General features: G+C 42.1%; 2 protein-coding genes across 3 annotated transcripts; one reads left to right on the top strand and one right to left on the bottom strand.

Moving 5' to 3' along the window:
- The first annotated feature begins 1,113 nt into the window (after positions 1-1,113).
- On the top strand, positions 1,114-3,595 carry LOC113029651 (zinc finger protein 665-like). Its single transcript, XM_026180638.1, has one exon. It carries the CDS (start codon positions 1,527-1,529, stop codon positions 3,198-3,200), a length of 1,674 nt encoding a protein of 557 aa, XP_026036423.1. The 5' UTR covers positions 1,114-1,526; the 3' UTR covers positions 3,201-3,595.
- Positions 3,596-12,371: 8,776 nt separating this feature from the next.
- LOC113029650 (gastrula zinc finger protein XlCGF58.1-like) lies at positions 12,372-17,612 on the bottom strand. 2 transcript variants are annotated; one of them, XM_026180637.1, is made up of 5 exons: positions 17,478-17,612; positions 17,079-17,264; positions 14,975-15,482; positions 14,840-14,889; positions 12,372-14,167 (listed from the first exon to the last, which is right to left on the bottom strand). In XM_026180637.1, exons 3-5 carry the CDS (start codon positions 15,445-15,447, stop codon positions 13,320-13,322), a joined length of 1,371 nt encoding a protein of 456 aa, XP_026036422.1. In that variant the 5' UTR covers positions 15,448-15,482; positions 17,079-17,264; positions 17,478-17,612; the 3' UTR covers positions 12,372-13,319. The 2 variants fall into 2 exon arrangements, with proteins under 2 accessions (XP_026036422.1, XP_026036421.1); XM_026180636.1 differs by having other exon boundaries at positions 12,372-14,889.

Here is a 17,612-nt window from a genome sequence, read left to right as displayed (position 1 = left end):
CCGCGACCCAGTTCATGAGGACTGTTTTCTTGGCTATGCATAGGGCAGTGAAAACCATATGGGCGATATTCTTTTCTGAAGTGACATTATCTAAGCTGCCCAACAAACACACTAAGGGGGAAGTTGGAATGTTACATTTCAGACACTTCGATAAGTCTTCACATATCTCGCACCAAAACTTCTGAACTGGTGGACAGAACCAAAGAGCGTGGATATAAATGTCCGGTGTTTTGGTTTGACAGTGTGAGCAGTTGCTGGTAGACGTAAAGCCCATCTTGAACATCCGATGACCTGTATAGTGCACTCTATGTAATATTTTGTATTGAATTAATTGAAGACTGGGATTTCTAATTAGATGAAAGGTTTTTAAGCAAATCTGAGACCAGAAGTTTTGGTCTAAGTTAACTGATAAATCCGCTTCCCATTTTGCAATAGGAAGTGATATTGATTCATCTATTTTAGAAAGCATTCTGTATATTTTGGATAGTAATTTGGGGGTTTTAAGAGTAAGAAATTGAACCACACTTGGTGGTGTTTGTAGTTCAACTTGACCCGGTTTAAATTTCTTTTTTACTATGGATTTAATTTGTTGATATTCTAAAAATCTTTTCTTGTTGATCCCATATTGTGTAACTAGTCTGTCAAATGAAATAAATTCTGTTCCTTCTAGTATATGTTCTAAATATTTGATTCCTTTACCACTCCAAGCTGAAAAGTTTATCATATTATTGTTTTGTAATATGTCAGGGTTGTTCCAGATAGGTGTACGTTTGCATGGGATTAATGAAGACGCCGTCAATTTTAGAAACTCCCACCATGCTGTTAGAGAAGAGCTGATGTTGATGCTTTTGAAGCATTCATGTCGTTGGATGTTTGAGCTGATAAGCTCTAGATTATTGCAAAGTGCTTGTTCTACATCTAGCAAAGGTTCATCTAAGAGGGTATGTTTTAGCCATCCTGAGGTAAACTGAAGCCTGTTGGCTAAGAAGTAGTGCTGAAAGTTAGGCAGTTCTAATCCTCCTTTATCCTTGGTCTTTTGTAGTGTTTTTAAGCTTATACGTGGGGGTTTATTTTCTATCTCAGATTTAAATTTTATCTTCACTTATTTATTTGTATTATTTATATTTTATGTGGTGTCATTTGTGTATATATACATACTTTCTTTCAACCCTTAACTTAACCGGCATGTGTGTGTGGCAGCAAAGAAAGAATTTCATTGCACAGAGAAATGCTTTTTCTTCTTGTACATATGACAATAAACCCTTTGAGTCTTTAATCTTCACTATATATCTACAGTGTAAATAGTAGTAGAAATAGACAAAAACCATTAAAGGAGAAGTATTAAGAAGCAATGCGAAGTACAAATATTTTTTAAAAATTCTGAAATTGATATTTTATTTATGAGGATGCTTTTGATCTGAATAAGGTTCTAAGAATGCCATGTGTACATCTGTACAGTTTATGGGTTACTTCTTACCATAACTGCATTTGGTTTTCTGTTTTATTTCTTTGTCATTATAGGAGAGATGTGGGAAAGCAGGCCAAAACCTCAACACATTGAGGACATCAGCAAAAAACAGCCAACGCCGGCAAGCACAGATCCAGTTGTTGTCCCTTTGACCACTATGAAGCAGCCCAGAAGACGCCAGTGCATCGATAGTGGGAACAGAAGCTTTACCTGTGATCAATGTGGAAAGTCTTTCACTCGGAGTAGCAGCTTAAAAGTACATCAGCTCATTCATACTGGTGTCAAGGCGTTCCGCTGTGATCAGTGTGGAAAGTCTTTTACTCTGAGTAGCAACTTAAAAGTACATCAGCTCATCCATGCTGGAGTCAAAGCATTCAGCTGTGATCAGTGTGGAAAGTCTTTTAATCGCCTTGATCACTTAAAAGCACATCAGGTCATTCATACTGGTGCCAAGGCATTCAGCTGTGATCAATGTGGAAAGTCTTTTACTCAGAAAAGCGACTTAAAAACACATCAGCTCATCCACAGTGGAGTTAAAGAATTCAGCTGCAATCAGTGTGGAAAGTCCTTTACTCAGAAAAGGTACTTAAAAACACATCAGGTCATCCATAGTGGAGTTAAAGCATTTGTTTGTAGTCAGTGTGGAAAAGCTTTTACTCAGATTGGTAACTTAAAAAGACATGAAGTCACGCATGCTGGTGTTAAATCATTTGTTTGTGGTCAGTGTGGAAAAGCTTTTACTCAGATTGGTCACTTAAAAAGACATGAAGTCATCCATGCTGGAGTTAAATCATTTGTTTGTGGTCAGTGTGGAAAAGCTTTTACTCAGATTGGTCACTTAAAAAGACATCAAGTCATCCATGCTGGTGTTAAATCATTTGTTTGTGGTCAGTGTGGAAAAGCTTTTACTCAGATTGGTCACTTAAAAAGACATGAAGTCATCCATGCTGGAGTTAAATCATTTGTTTGTGGTCAGTGTGGAAAGGGTTTTACTCAGATTGGCCACATAAAAACACATCAGCTCATCCATGCTGGGGTCAAAGCATTCAGCTGTGATCAGTGTGGAAAGTCTTTTACTCAGATTGGTCACTTAAAATCGCATCAGGTTATCCATAGTGGAGTTAAAGCATTTGTTTGTGGTCAGTGTGGAAAAGCTTTTGCTCACAGTTACAGCTTAAAAGTCCATCTGCTCACCCACAGTGGAGTTAAACCTTTCAGTTGTGATCAGTGTGGAAAGTCATTTACTCTGATTGGTCACTTAAAAACGCATCAGGTTATCCACAGTGGAGTTAAACCATTTGTTTGTGGTCAGTGTGGAAAGGCTTTTGCTCACAGTTACAGCTTAAAAGTCCATGAGGTCATCCACCCAGGAGCTAAACATTTCAGCTGTGATCACTGTGGAAAGTCGTTTGCACGGCTTGGTTACTTAAAAGCACATCGGGTCATTCATACTGGTGTCAAGGCATTCAACTGTGATCAGTGTGGAAAGTCTTTTAATCAGAAAAGAGACTTAAAACAACATGAGCTCATCCACAGTGGCGTTAAAGCATTTGTTTGTGATCAGTGTGGAAAGTCTTTTACTTTTATTGGTCACTTAAAAAGACATCAACTCATCCACAGTGGAGTTAAATCATTTATCTGTAATCAATGTGGAAAATCTTTTACTCAGAGTTGCAACTTAAAACGACATCAGCTCATTCATACTGGAGTTAAACCTTTCAACTGTGCTTAGTGTGGAAAGTCTTGTGCTAGGTTTCATCATCTAAAAAATCATCAGCTCATCCACACTAAAGTTAATCCACTGAAATATGAGCAGTGTGAAGTCTTTCATCCGTAACACAAACCTATTGAGGCATCAGCAAACCTACAAAGTGTCCTGCTGTGACAAAAGTGGCAGACTAATGGGACATTATCCTGACAAAGTTCATTTGAACACAGCTAGAAACACGAGGGATCTGAACCAATGCTCTTCTGCTGGGTCAATCTTAATCAGGCTTTACAGAATTCAGCTTTAATCTCCTGTTCAGTGTTACTGTGTGGAAGTCCATTAGATCAGTTATGACCTCATAAGTGTTGCATATTCAATTCAATTCAATTTTATTTATATAGCGCCAAATCACAACAAAAGTTGCCTCAAGGCGCTTTATATTGTACAGTAGATACAGAAAAAAACCCAACAATCATATGACCCCCTATGAACAAGCACTTTGGCGAAGGGGGAAGGAAAAACTCCCTTTTCACAGGAAGAAACCTCCAGCAGAACCAGGCTCAGGGAGGGGCGGGGCCATCTGGTTGGGGCAAAGAAGAAAAACAGGATAAAGACATGCTGTGGAAGAGAGACAGAGATTAATAACAGATTTGATTCCATGCAGAGAGGTCTATTAACACAGAGTGAGCGAGAAAGGTGACTGGAAAGGAAAAACTCCCGGAAAGGAATCCCCGGCAGCCTACACCTATTGCAGCATAACTAAGGGAGGATTCAGGGTCACTTGGTCCAGCCCTCACTATACGCTTTAGCAAAAAGGAAAGTTTTAAGCCTAATCTTGAAAGTAGAAATAGCGTCTGTCTCCTGAATTCAAACTGGAAACTGGTTTCACAGAAGAGGGGCCTGAAAACTGAAGGCTCTCCATATGAACACTTATCCTGTGAATTGCCTGTTTGTTACCTAAGCAACACTTTTTAGTATGATGTCCATGTTAAAAGTAGCAGTGCTTAATTCCGTAAGTATTCTAACATGAATTGCTTGTAATGAAAGATATAAGTGTAACAACTGGAAAAAGTGCTGTTGCTTTATTGTTATTGCAGTATGTATTTTTTCCACTGGAACCTCTCATCGTTGTAATGAGGTGGTGCTGTATGTGTTAGCCAACCGCCTGTTAGAGCTACACAGTTTGAAATGTTCACAAAAGACATGGAAAATCAAGTCAAATCACTTTTATTGACACATCACATGTGCAGGTACATTGGTACAGCACATGTGAGTGAAATTCTTGTGTGCGAGCTTCACAAGCAACAGAGTTGTGCAAAATACAATAATGTAAACAAGCAAAATACAAGAATGGCTACATCTGAAACTAATAAATATATGTACAATATATAATAATAGTATATGCATTTCACACGCCTGTCTGAAGCTGGCAGCCAGCATGTAGAAAGATTTCCTTTGAACTGTTATTAATTTTGTATGTTTTCTAAGTTTAGTCAAACCGTCCAATTAAAAAGCAACAGAATTCTACCAGAACCTCCTGATTCTTGTTTCATGAATTGCATGGCTATTTACTAAAAGTCTAAATAAAACTCATAATTAAAAGGCCACTGGTTAAAATCTATGCACGCAGAACAAAGTGGATGTTAATATTGTCATGTTAATATTATGTAAAATATGTTGACTATATGAATGGTGTTATCTGTTCTGTGCAAACATCCATGTAATCTTAAAAACTAAACATTATTCCCATCATCTGATCACAGAGAGAAGCAGAATGTCAGAACAGATTACCTTCTGGTCAAACTGAAACACCTGCTCGCACTGATGGTGAGTTTGGTACATGCCTCACCATATGGTATACCACAATGACAAATGCTTATTCAGCCACCAAGGTGCCAATCTGAATGACCTGCATCTCCCAAGGCCCACACTGACATCCAGTATGTTGGGAATAATGTTGAGCTTTCGAGAAAATTCCACTGCTATTTGTAGTAATATTTAAGCAATTTTCATCAGCCGTAATTGCTGCCAAAGGACGAATCTTTTATCAGTTTCTTGCGGCGAGACCTGCAGACACAGCCAGCCCAGAGTGTCTAGGAATTTTCATGTCCTCCCTTTGGGAATCAGCTGTAGCTCGTGTTTTGTGACCAGTCACTTCTGGCTGACGAGGGATTTGAGGGAAAGCAATACTAATTGTAACTAAGTGTCCAGTAGACAGTGTTACATGTATCAGTGAATGCTGGTATGCAACATATTAATTTGATCACTCTACATGCACTGCTCATACACATGAATGCTTAATTAAGATTGAATTTTGTATCCTTTGGCAAAAACTGATTACATTTCTGTATGGAACTATTTGAGAATTTGCCAAAGATTATCAGTTATGGAGAGCAGTAGAAACAAAGGGAAGTTAGCCTGAGTAAAAGTTTCTAATGAATATCTCAGGCAGTACAAGTTATTGACAGATAGAAGTCCGTCAATAACTTGTACTGCCAAATTGTCAAAGGGATTTTCTTTAGTGTGATAATGCTAATTTTGGTCAATTAGGATGAAGATGACGTTGACCATCCCGTCTGTTTCTTTTCAAAAAATGTATAAAACACCAGCTACATTACAGCACGATTGAAAATGAGGCTTTAGCCTTGCAGCATTTCGAAGTGTACCTTGGGTCCAATCCTCTACCAACCATTGTATTTTCCGACCATACCCCCCCCCCGATGCAGAACAGCAACCAACGCCTCATGAGCTGGTCTTTACTTTAACATTAATATCCGTTACAAGAAGGGTTTAGGTCAGGGGTGGGCAACTCCAGGCCTCGAGGGCCAGTGTCCTACAGGTTGTAGATCTCACCCTGGATCAACACACCTGAATAAAATGATTAGTTCATTACCAGGCCTCTGGAGAACCTCAAGACATGTTGAGGAGGTAATTTAGTCATTTAAATCAGCTGTGTTGAATCAAGGACACATCTAAAACCTGCAGGACACCGGCCCTCGAGGCCTGGAGTTGCCCACCTCTGATGTGTTTTTCGGTCTGCCACACCAGAGGGTCGCATAATTGTGTCCTGTGTCAATTTTGTTTTTTTACTCGGTAGCTGTAGGGGTGAGAAGCCATTTTTCTTTGGGAACCTTTTCTCCTGTTTTTGGTTAGGGAGGCAGGTAAGAAACCTGTACTTTTCTTTTGGGGTTTCCCGTGTAGGTAAACCAGCTGCATTTCATTTCTAGAGTGTTGTTTGTTGTTTTGGCCATGCTCATCCTGACACCCGCTACCTTTTGGGACTTAATAAACTGACTGGCTGTTGCAAACTCCGTGACCGTTGTTTTTTGGTTCGTCTTCCTTGAGAGCAGGGAGTGTGGGGACATTTTCCTTTTTTAAAATTTTTTCCTTGTGTTGCACGCCAGTTTCCCCTGGGCTGGGGTGTAACAGTTCCTTATAGGTCAATATCTCAGATGTCCTCAATTGACAGTCCCAACAGCGATCAACTGCAGCCGCTGTGAGGTAAGTAACTAAATCAAATTGGGCCCAGTTCTCCATTTGTAGAACATTTCAACACCTCATATGCTACATTATTACCGTATTTTCACGACCATAAGACGCACTGTACTAAAAGGCGCAGTCTCAGTTATGTGTGCCCTTACTGTATTTAACACACACATGAGGCGCACTGGATTATAGGGCGCATACAAGTACCGTATGCGTATTTAAAAATAAAGCGGGAGCAAACCTGAGTTCGGTACTCACATTTTTATTACCAGTAATCGTCATCATCAACAACACACAAGCATACAAGTGTGCGTATTTAAAAATAAAGCAGGAACAAAACAAAGTTTGGTACTCACATTTTTATCATCAATCAAACCCATCGAAGTCCTCATCCTCTGTGTCTGAATTTAACAGCTGCGCTAAATCTCCATCAAACATGCCAGGTTCACTTTCTTCACTGTCAGAGTCACTTTCCGTGCCGTGCGGCTCCTCGGAAACGATGCCGGCTTTTGTGAAAGCTCGAACAACAGTGCCAGCAGACATGTTAGCCCAAGCATCTACAATCCATTGGCAAATTGTGGCGTAACTCGCCCGGCGCTGCCTTCCACTCTTGGTGAAACTGTGGTCTCCATCGGTCATCCATCGCTCCCAGGCCGCTCGTGAACGGGCGGTTCACACCGATGTCCAGCGGTTGGAGTTCCTTTGTCAGGCCTCCCGGAATGACAGCAAGCTCACAGTTCATTTGTTTCACTAGTTTTTTCACATCGGCTGTGAGATGGGCACGCATAGAGTCACAGATTAAGAGCGATGGTGATGCGTGGAAAAAACCACCTGGTCTCCTTACATACACCTCCCTCAGCCACTTTTTCATCATTTTCTCATCCATCCAGCCCTTTTCATTTGCCTTAATGATGATTCCTGCTGGAAACTTCTCTTTAGGCAAAGTCTTTCGCTTAAAAATCACCATAGGCGGCAGTTTCTGTCCATTAGCATGGCAGCCAAGCACAACAGTGAAAGAAGACTTTTCATACCCCGTTGTGCGTATCGCTACCGTGCTGGTCCCCTTCTTCTCCACAGTGTGACTCACCGGGATGTCAAAAGTGAGCGGGACCTCGTCCATGTTTGTGATGTGGCTGGGCTGGATGTTTTTGTCGCCGATGTGTTTGCTGCAGTAGGAGCGGAAGATGGCCAGCTTTTCCTTATAATCCGCTGGAAGTTGCTGCGCTACCGTAGTCCTGGTCCGGATGGAAAAATGGCACCGTTTCATAAAACGAAAGCACCAAGACGGACCTCCTTGGAAATGTTCAATGTTCATCTCTTCAGCTAGTGAAACCGCTTTTAGCCGAATGGTGACCGTCGAAACGCCTCTCCCGCTCGTTCTTTGCTCGATGATCCAACGCTCAAGTCTTTCCTCCAACTCGGGCCACCTCGCCTTATGTCCGCGGAAACTCAGCTGCGTTTTCTTGACCTGCCGGAGCTTGTTTTCTAGCTTCCTCCATTTGCGAACCATCGATTCGTTAATCTTAAATTCTCTCGCCGCTGCTCGATTTCCATGTTCCTCTGCGTAGCTGATTGCCTTCAGTTTAAACTGTGCTTCGTAAGCGTGTCTCTTTGCCATTTTCAGGGTTGTTAAAACAACGATGTTCCACATAATGCACATACCTGTCCTTTTAGACAGGTATGTGCGATTGTCCGGTATATACGATCAACGCCCACACTTCACCCTTTAACGTTCTCATGGTGTTCTCTACTACGTCCTCCTTACAACACACAGGGCGCACTGCGCTATAGGGCGCGCTGTACTTTTTAAAGAAAATCTAAGACTTTTAAGTGCGCCTTATGGGCGTGAAAATACGGTATATATGTATATAATGCAGGAAAAAACAGAACTGCTTTCCATCCATTTTCTTCTGCTTTATCCGGGGCCGGGTCACGGTGGCAGCAGCCTAAGCAGAGAAGCCCAGACCTTCCTCTCCCCAGTCACCTGCTTTAGCTTGTCTGGGGGAACACCAAGACGTTCCCAGGCAAGCCGAGAGATAATCTCTCCAGCGTGTCCTGGGTCTGCCCCGGGGTCTCCTCCCGGTGGGACATGCCTGGAACACCTCACCCAGGAGGTGCCCAGGAGCATCCTTGTCAGATGCCTGAACCACCTCAGCTGGCTCCTTTCGATGTGGAGGAGCAGCGAGTCTACTCTGAGCCCCTCCCGGATGGCTGAACTTCTCACTTTATCTCTAAGGGAGAGGCAAGCCACCCTTCGGAGGAAGCTCATTTCTGGCGCTTGTTTCCGCGATCTCGACCCCTATGGCACCTCCCGCGGGTGGTACGATAGGGGTAGGGCGCATTGTATGCCGGGCGGCAGCCAGGAGCGGATGCCCTGGCAGACTGATCCCTGGCTACTAAGACTGGCAATTGGGACATGGAGAAAGAGCCTGAGTTAGTGCATGAGGTTGAGAGGTACCAGCTAGATATAGTTTTTCTCACCTCTACGGATGGCTTGGGCTCTAGAACCAGTCTCCTGGAGAGGGGCTGGACTCTGTCTCAGTCTGAAGTAGCCCCTGGTGAAAGGCAGCGGGCTGGAGTGGGTATTCTAATATCCCCTTGGCTTGCTGCCTGTACGTTGGGGTTCTTCCCGGTGGATGAGAGGGTTTGTTCTCTGCGCCTTAGGGTTGGGGATCGGGTCCTGACTGTCATCTGCGCTTATGCGCCGAGTGGTAGTTCAGAGTACCCAGCCTTCTTAGAGTCCCTGGGTGGGGTGCTGGAAGGTGCTCCACCTGGAGACTCTGTTGTCCTGCTGGGAGACTTCAATGAACTTCAATTTTAAAGATTACTGGATAAAGTGGCTGTGTTGATGCTGTTTTTAACATTCAAACATACAAAACTATATGTTTGAATGTTAAAAACATTCAACCACAAAGTTCTTTCATCTAAACTTGCACTTTTGAGGAAGCTATTGTTAGAACAATTAGCTTATAAAGTGAGACTCAGAGAAAAGGCTCTGGTGTGAAGTGTATGGTTTTCAGGGTTTTTATCGTTAAGTCTGTTTCCCTGGGTCTTTTCCCATGTTGTAGTCATGTGTCTTATTTTGAAAGAACTATTTAAGCGTTAACATAGCGATCAGAGAGCATAAAGAAGCAGAGAGGAGGATGTTACTCTCAATGTTGTTGGCGCATTTCAGGAGGACGCTGCTAATAAAGTTACACAATTACACAGCTGAATTCGCGTTTATTATTATATTTACAAAATACCACAGTTTTCGTCTTTGTATCGTTTTATTTTGTTGTATTTATCTTAAAGGCCGGTCCCTGAAAATATTGTCTGAGTTGTCCCTGGTGCAAAAAAGGTTGGGGAATGCTGCCCTAAAAAATGTAGAGAAAGTCAGGATCTTTGGGCTTATGTCCGCTAGGCATATTTTTTGTTTGTTTGTTTTGTTGTACTGTACTGCTCCAAGACTGACCACTAGCTTTTTTTTCTCTCTCTTTTGGCTCTCAGCGAAGGCGGTCGCACTTTTCTCCTCTACTGCCCTTATCTTCCCTGCTTAGCTTCTTATGTCCTTGTCTTCTCTTGTGTTTTTACTTACTTTTCCTTGGAACACTCTCTCACAGTCTGTTCTCTAAAACCTAAAAGATGAATTATGGATTTGATCAACTGGTCTCTGAATGCAATTGACACCCCTTCTCAACGAGAAGTCCGGGCTCGAGTGAGCCTGACTGCTGAAGATATCTGCCTATTTGGAACCATGATAACAGGGTTCTTGCTGATCGGAGCTGGCTTATCGAAGAATTAAGGAAGCGGAACCGGCTGTTCAAACCCCCACAAGGCTGCCCGCTGGGATTGAAATGATGGGACGAGGCGTGAGTTTCTCAAAATGGGCTCATTGAGTGCAGCACGGAGAAGATCTTGGAGAACACACGGCTGCCGTCAATACTCAGAATAAGATCTCTGAGTGAAAAACTGGATTACATCTGGAGGGGCTAGCTCGAACAACACCTTTGAGCGCAAATTCGATTACATCTTGGGGAAGTGCACTGCGGTCGTTAGTTCTCAGAACTTGCTCTTTGACCACAAGAATGACAACATCACAGAATGTAAGTTTGGATAACATCATAGAAAGCTCACGGCTCTCCAACGGGAAATTGAGAGACTAGTGTTGGACTGTTAGAACAGCTTTGAAATTCATATGAGTTGTTCGCACTAAAGTAAAAACCACCATCACTTCATGCGGAGACCCCTTCGGCTCCAGCTGCAGCCTCAAGGCTGGAGCTGAACAAAACACCCTGATAACGACTGTGTTTAGACTGTTCCCCCCATTCCATGCAAGGCCACCTGGGTTGGCTGGAAGACTGTTTACTTAGCCTGGCAGGGCGAAGGACACTGTCTCAGCTGAACTCTGGACACACACACACACACACACATACACTGATATGCACACACTCATCCCCCCTCCCTTTCCAAATGCCTTCGATGCTTGTGCCCTACCGGGGAAGATGGCAGTCGACTGGACCAGCGCAGACACACTGCAGGATCGGATGCGCTGTCTACAGCGGCTCTCTCTTACCCTTTACCCTCCCCTGTTGCTTGTCTTGTGTTTCTATGGTGTATTGATAGTCATGTGCTTTTTGTGCTGAGGTGTTTTTTCTGTTATCAAACTGTTCTCCCACTAGGAGCTCAGTCTGAGTGGAGTTTTTTTCTCCTCCTCTTACCTCATGTTATGTATTTTCGTTGTTTTTTTTTTCCTATCAGCCTACCTTTCTGACATGTCTCCTCAATGTGATGTTTGTGTAAAGTTGGTCAGAAGGTTCCTTTGTAAGTGCGCATGCGCCATTAGCGTGCTGCCTGCTGTAACCCTAATTTCCTTCAGGATTAATAAAGTATTCTGATATCTGAAACAACTTGTCAAGTGAGCACAGAGCAGAAGTACACAAGGGTGAAGGCTTATGAGAAGTGTTGGCACTGGGATCTGCAAAGTGTCATCTTAAGACTACTTGCAAGCAATTTATAAAGACCCACCCGGATGCCCTCCATGCTGTAAATATAAAGCATGTTCCAGACGACAGGCCTGCTCCCAGAGAAAATTATGTATTCAATCTGAATCAATGGTCAGGCTGCTACCTAGTACTGCTGTTAATATTTAATCAAGTACCATTTATATTGTCAGATAGACCCTATATAATATCCTTGCTCTTATACACAGCGACTTTACCATTTCTGGTTCGGGACCACGGTCTTCTAAAGGCTGGTAAGTCTTCTGGTACAAAATGTGAAGAAGTAAATGTGATGCATTCAGCTAGAAATGGAGCGGACAATGTACACTCCAATAGTGGATTTAGTGATCAGTGTTCATGACACTTTGCATGCTAATGATCAAGGAACTGACCTCACAGCCCATTGTTCATTCATTATGCAAAAATTATGCAAGTGTTTATAAGATTGGAGAAACCTGCAGTCAGCTGAGACTGAAGAAGTCTCTGGGATGAGTTACGAAACGTTTGTCCCACTGAAAATGCTACGTCCAGATGAACAGAATCAACTTCTGGGATTTCCTTACCTGGATGATTGAGCGTGCATCTAGATATTACCCACAATTACTTAGGTACACGGGAACAAAGGGACAGCAAGTCAGTTTCTTACAGAGGAAGAAATAAACAAATAATTATACTGCAATTAATTTTAAGCAGTGTGTAATTATTCAGAAAAAGACGGAAAGATACGTCACATCTTTCTACATTTTATTTTTCATATGATTCAGTTAATCTTTTACATCCTGCCTGGATAAAATGACGAAAATATATGACTTACAATAAAAATATTTTTACTGCAACATAACAAAAAATGAAGGTTTGTGTCTTCATGGAGCAAAACACACTCACATCCTGTAAGAAAACAGACCACTGAAAACATTAAATATATTCTTACCCACGTGTAATTTTCCACATACTGCCTGTTTAAAATGACACAAATTTATGAATTTACTTTTTTTTACTGTAACATTAAAAATTGCAGGAATGGTTGTGTCCTTCTGGAGCAAAACAGACTCACACAATATTGTAAGACAATAGAGCCCATTTAAAACACATTTCCTGTGAGTTACAACAGAAGTGGCGCAGCACTGCCACTGATAATTACCTCACAATGAACAGCCAAATAAACAGTAACAGGTCTGACAGTTTGACCCAGAAGGTGAACTCTTCTGACATTTTGCTTTTCTTGTGATCAGATGATGGGAGTAATGTTTGCTCTGCATGCTGTTTGTGGACACAGCCAGTGAAGTTAAACTCGCTAAACTTGTGTTGGGATAACTAACTCCATAAGCTAAGATTTTGTAATCACGGCTCGATCACTTCACAACATTCATGATCTTCTCTTAAACTCTTTTTCTTTCCATCCTGTCTTGCAGCTCTATTGTCATCATCCTTTCCTGAGTATTGCCCTCTCTTTGAAAAAGGAAGAAGGGGCTCAGAATTGATGTAATCCTGCCCCCACCTTCAACCCAAGTATGTGTGGTAGTCACTGCTACCACACAAACATGTCCTGAACCACGCTCACATACTTCTCTGTCACTTCTGACTTCATCATGCAGTACCACAGTGCCTCTTTTTGCACCCTTTCATGTTTTCACTAGATCTACAAAGACAGTGAAGCTCTGACTTTCTCAGGAAATTAAAGCTGAATTCTGTGAAGCCTGATCTCAAGCTTTTTAAGTTTGACGCAGCATCCAGAAGAACTTTTGTTCAGAACCCCCGTTTCTCCCACTGTGTTCAAATGAACCCTGTCAGGGTAATGTCCCATTGGTCTGCCACTTTTCTCACAGGAGGACACTTTGTGGGTCTTTTGATGGCTCAATAGACTTTTGTAATGGATGAAAGCCTTTCCACAGTCACCACATACAAATGATTTAACTCCAGAGTGGGTGCGCTGATGTGATTTTAAGCCAGTCATGTGAGTAAAAGCCTTTCCACAGTCACCACATACAAATGATTTAACTCCAGAGTGGGTGCGCTGATGTGATTTTAAGCCAGTCATACGAGTAAAAGCCTTTCCACAGTCACCACATACAAATGATTTAACTCCAGAGTGGATGAGCTGATGCATTTTTAACCTACTAATCCCAGTAAAAGAATTTCCACACAGATAAGAGCTGAAAGGTTTAACTTCACTGTGGACGCCCTGATGTCTCTCTAAGTGATCTCTATCCTGAAAAGACTTTCCACACTGATCACAGACAAATGATTTACCTCCAACATGGATCATATAATGTCTCTTTAAGTCACCTTTCTGAGTAAAGGTCTTTCCACACTGATCACAGCTGAATGGTTTAACTTCACTGTGGATGAGCTGATGTGCTTTTAAGCGGTAATTCTTAATAAAAGACTTTCCGCACTCACCACAGGTGAATGGTTTCACACCGGTGTGGATCAGCTGATGTGCCTTTAAATGACCTTTCAGAGTATAGCTCTTTTCACACTGATCACAGCTGAATGGTTTCACACCGGTGTGGATCAGCTGATGTGATTTAAAGTAAGCTTTCCTAGTAAAAGACATCCCACACAGATCACAGTTGAAAGCTTTAAATTTCGTGTGGACGACTTGATGTTGTTTTAAGGTGCATCTCTGAGTAAAGGTCTTTCCACATTGATCACAGCTGAATGGTTTCACACCGGTGTGGATCAGCTGATGTGATTTTAAGTGACCTTTCTGAGTAAAAGACATCCCACACAGATCGCAGCTGAATGGTTTCACACCGGTGTGGATCAGCTGATGTGCTTTTAAGTTGGATCTCTGAGTAAAGGTCTTTCCACACTGATCACAGCTGAATGGTTTCAAACCGGTGTGGATCAGCTGATGTGATTTCAAGTGAAAAATCTGAGTAAAGGTCTTTCCACATTGATCACAGCTGAATGGTTTCACACCGGTGTGGATCAGCTGATGTGCTTTTAAGTTGGATCTCTGAGTAAAGGTCTTTCCACACTGATCACAGCTGAATGGTTTCAAACCGGTGTGGATCAGCTGATGTGATTTCAAGTGAAAAATCTGAGTAAAGGTTTTTCCACACTGATCACAGCTGAATGGTTTCACACCGGTGTGGATTAGCTGATGTTTTTTTAAGCTGCATCTTAGAGTAAAGGTTTTTCCACACTGATCACAGCTGAATGGTTTCACACCGGTGTGGATCAGCTGATGTGATTTCAAGTGAAAAATCTGAGTAAAGGTTTTTCCACACTGATCACAGCTGAATGGTTTCACACCGGTGTGGATTAGCTGATGTTTTTTTTAAGCTGCATCTTAGAGTAAAGGTTTTTCCACACTGATCACAACTGAATGGTTTCACACCGGTGTGGATCAGCTGATGTGTTTTTAAGCTGCATCTCTGAGTAAAGGTCTTCCCACACTGATCACAGCTGAATGGTTTAACTTCACTGTGGATCAGCTGATGTGATTTTAAGCTCCATCTCAGAGCAAAGGTCTTCTCACACAGATCGCAGCTGAATGGTTTCTCTCCACTGTGGATCAGCTGATGTGTTTTTAAGTTCCATCTCTTAGTAAAGGTCTTCTCACACAGATCGCAGCTGAATGGTTTCTCTCCACTGTGGATGAGCTGATGTGTTTTTAAGTTGCTACTCCGAGTAAAAGCCTTTCCACACTGATCACAGCTCAAGCTTCTCTCCTCCCTGTTGGCGCGCTTGCGTCTTCTGGGCTGCTTCATAGCAGGAAAAGTCTTTTCCACAGGGATCGCCGCTGGCTCATCTTTACTTGCTGGTGCTGGATGTTTTTGGTTGATGTCATCCATGTGCTCAGGTTTGGGCCTGCTTTCACTTCTTTCTCCTGTAATGACAAAGAACCCAAACAGTGACATCAGGTCTATACCTTCAGCTCATCCACAAGTGCCCCCTCTTACCTCACAAAGATAAACAGTTTCACCATCTGCCAAACGTCTCAGGTGCCTGGGGACGCTATGCTGTGGTAAACATTTGAAGTGAGCTCATTTTGGGGATAAAAGTAGTAAAAGTTCAACATTGTGAATAAAATTTTGGCTTGTGTGACTTCAAAGTTTTTTAGTTTTTACTTTGTTCAAATTTGAAGAACATCACACTTACAATGTGCAGTTCAGGTTGTATGTGTGAGAGCTGTACAACCAAATCCACACTGGCTCAGATTTGCCTCTGATTAACCACGAGGGTGACACAGTTATCAAAGTCTGCAGACACTGTCAGCTGCAATCAACACCTTTTATTATAATGCACAGGTGAGTTATAATGCATCTCCACTAGAAGATGGTCCCCTGTTATCTAGTTTTTCACAGGCAAGCGTGGGCGAGAGTCTACAGCTTTCTACCCCCCAAGGACACGTAGTCTAATGTCTTTATTTTTCAGGGCCATGTCCACTTAATACTACACTATACGGTTATATGGCATTTTAGTTAATATACAGCATAGAATTGAGGCACTTCAAATAATTTCATCTCAACACCTCCTTCCTGGAGATAAGGAGTCTCACTATCTGCCTAATGTCTCATGGTGCCTGGGAGTTTCAGTCCAACTCACTCACAATACCCATCTGTGTGTGGAATAACCTGTGAAATACATATTTGATGTTTTCCTATATGTAGAACCAAGTCACACAAAATGTACTATAGATATTACTAAAGTCATTTTGTCAAAACATATGATCAACACATAAAATAAAGAAATGTCCATCACAAGAGTTAGCAGCTTACACAAGAAAAGACGTCAGAAAGAATATGAAAGAAGAAAAGTGGATTTTTAATGAGGTCATGCTGAGCCTCTTGTCCCGATTGTTTTATGTTGGGCTGAGAACAAACAACCAATACTCAGATCAGGTCCAGTACACAACAATTATGTATTAAGCACATATGTGGGAGACGTACATGATACCACCCTCAGTGTAGTCTGGTAGATCTCATAGAGGAAGGACAAGAACTTCTTTATTTAAAGGGTTGTACACGCTAAAGATGCATGAGTAAGTTCCTTTTTACAACACTTAGAATGCCGTTTCGAGACCCTTTCACCCCCAGCTGTTTCCTGTTGATCGTTATGAGGCCCGTGATCGTGTATGCCACATCCTGAGTACATCCTGTTCTAACCGCCCCTGTGCAGGAACTTATGCAGTTACAAGCAAAACACTTCTTTTAATGTGTTTTAGTTTAAATATTCTTTTGCTTCTTGACTGACTGACACTTACTGAAATACTGCTACATGTATATTTCCCACAATATCCACAGACATCACCTTCATATGAACAGAAACAGAGAGTTTATCTCAAATGATAAAACATTAAGGTACTGAGGCAGACAAACAGAGAGGCTAAACAGAAGGCAGAAATCAAATCAAAGTGAGCTAAGAGAGAGACTCTGTAGAAAATGATGAAGTTAAGCAACCAGTGTAGTTATAACTGACTTACTCTGGATCTCCTCTCAGACTCAGGAGGGGGCGAGCGGGCCGGCTTTGTAGTTGGAGTCGGACCAGCAGAGACAATGGGCTCACTGACCTCCACTCCCCAAGTCAGTCACCACGAGGACAAGTTCTTTGTTTAGAGATGATTTAATCCAAGCTCACCAACAACATCATTCAGCTGTCCTCGTCAGAACTAATGAAATAAAAGCAGTTACATTTAGAAACGTCAGTGGTTTACAAAAATACATTTTTACCAAACTCAGCGAACAAGTGCGCATCCAGAAATAACTGTTTTATCTCGTTTGACATGGAAACTTAAAATTACAAAGAGACACTGAACGCACCTTCCTACCAGCTGTAACCTAGCAGGAGAACGTACGTTCGTCTTCGCAGCTGCAACACATACCTCACAAAAAGCCGTTCATCAATTAGATTTAACACGACGCTTCTCCACAATACTTTGATGCGGGTTCTTCAAAAAGTGCCCATTTTTAAAATGGCGGAAAGACACAGCAAAGAGCACAGTACGCACACTCCTCCT

Source organism: Astatotilapia calliptera, chromosome 9, assembly GCF_900246225.1.
Source record: "Astatotilapia calliptera chromosome 9, fAstCal1.2, whole genome shotgun sequence".
In the NCBI taxonomy this organism is placed as follows: domain Eukaryota; kingdom Metazoa; phylum Chordata; class Actinopteri; order Cichliformes; family Cichlidae; genus Astatotilapia; species Astatotilapia calliptera.
The sequence above is the reverse complement of the archived record's forward strand: the minus strand, read 5'-3'. Positions and strand labels throughout refer to the sequence as shown.

Bases quoted from the DNA above. Each gene is read 5' to 3' on its own strand.
- LOC113029651 (XM_026180638.1), top strand. From the start codon at position 1,527: ATGTGGGAAAGCAGGCCAAAACCTCAACACATTGAGGACATCAGCAAA.
- LOC113029650 (XM_026180636.1), bottom strand. From the start codon at position 15,447: ATGGATGACATCAACCAAAAACATCCAGCACCAGCAAGTAAAGATGAG. The intron at 14,890-14,974 runs TTGTGATCAGTG...GAAACCATTCAG, and splicing joins ACCGGTGTGAAACCATTCAG to CTGTGATCAGTGTGGAAAAA.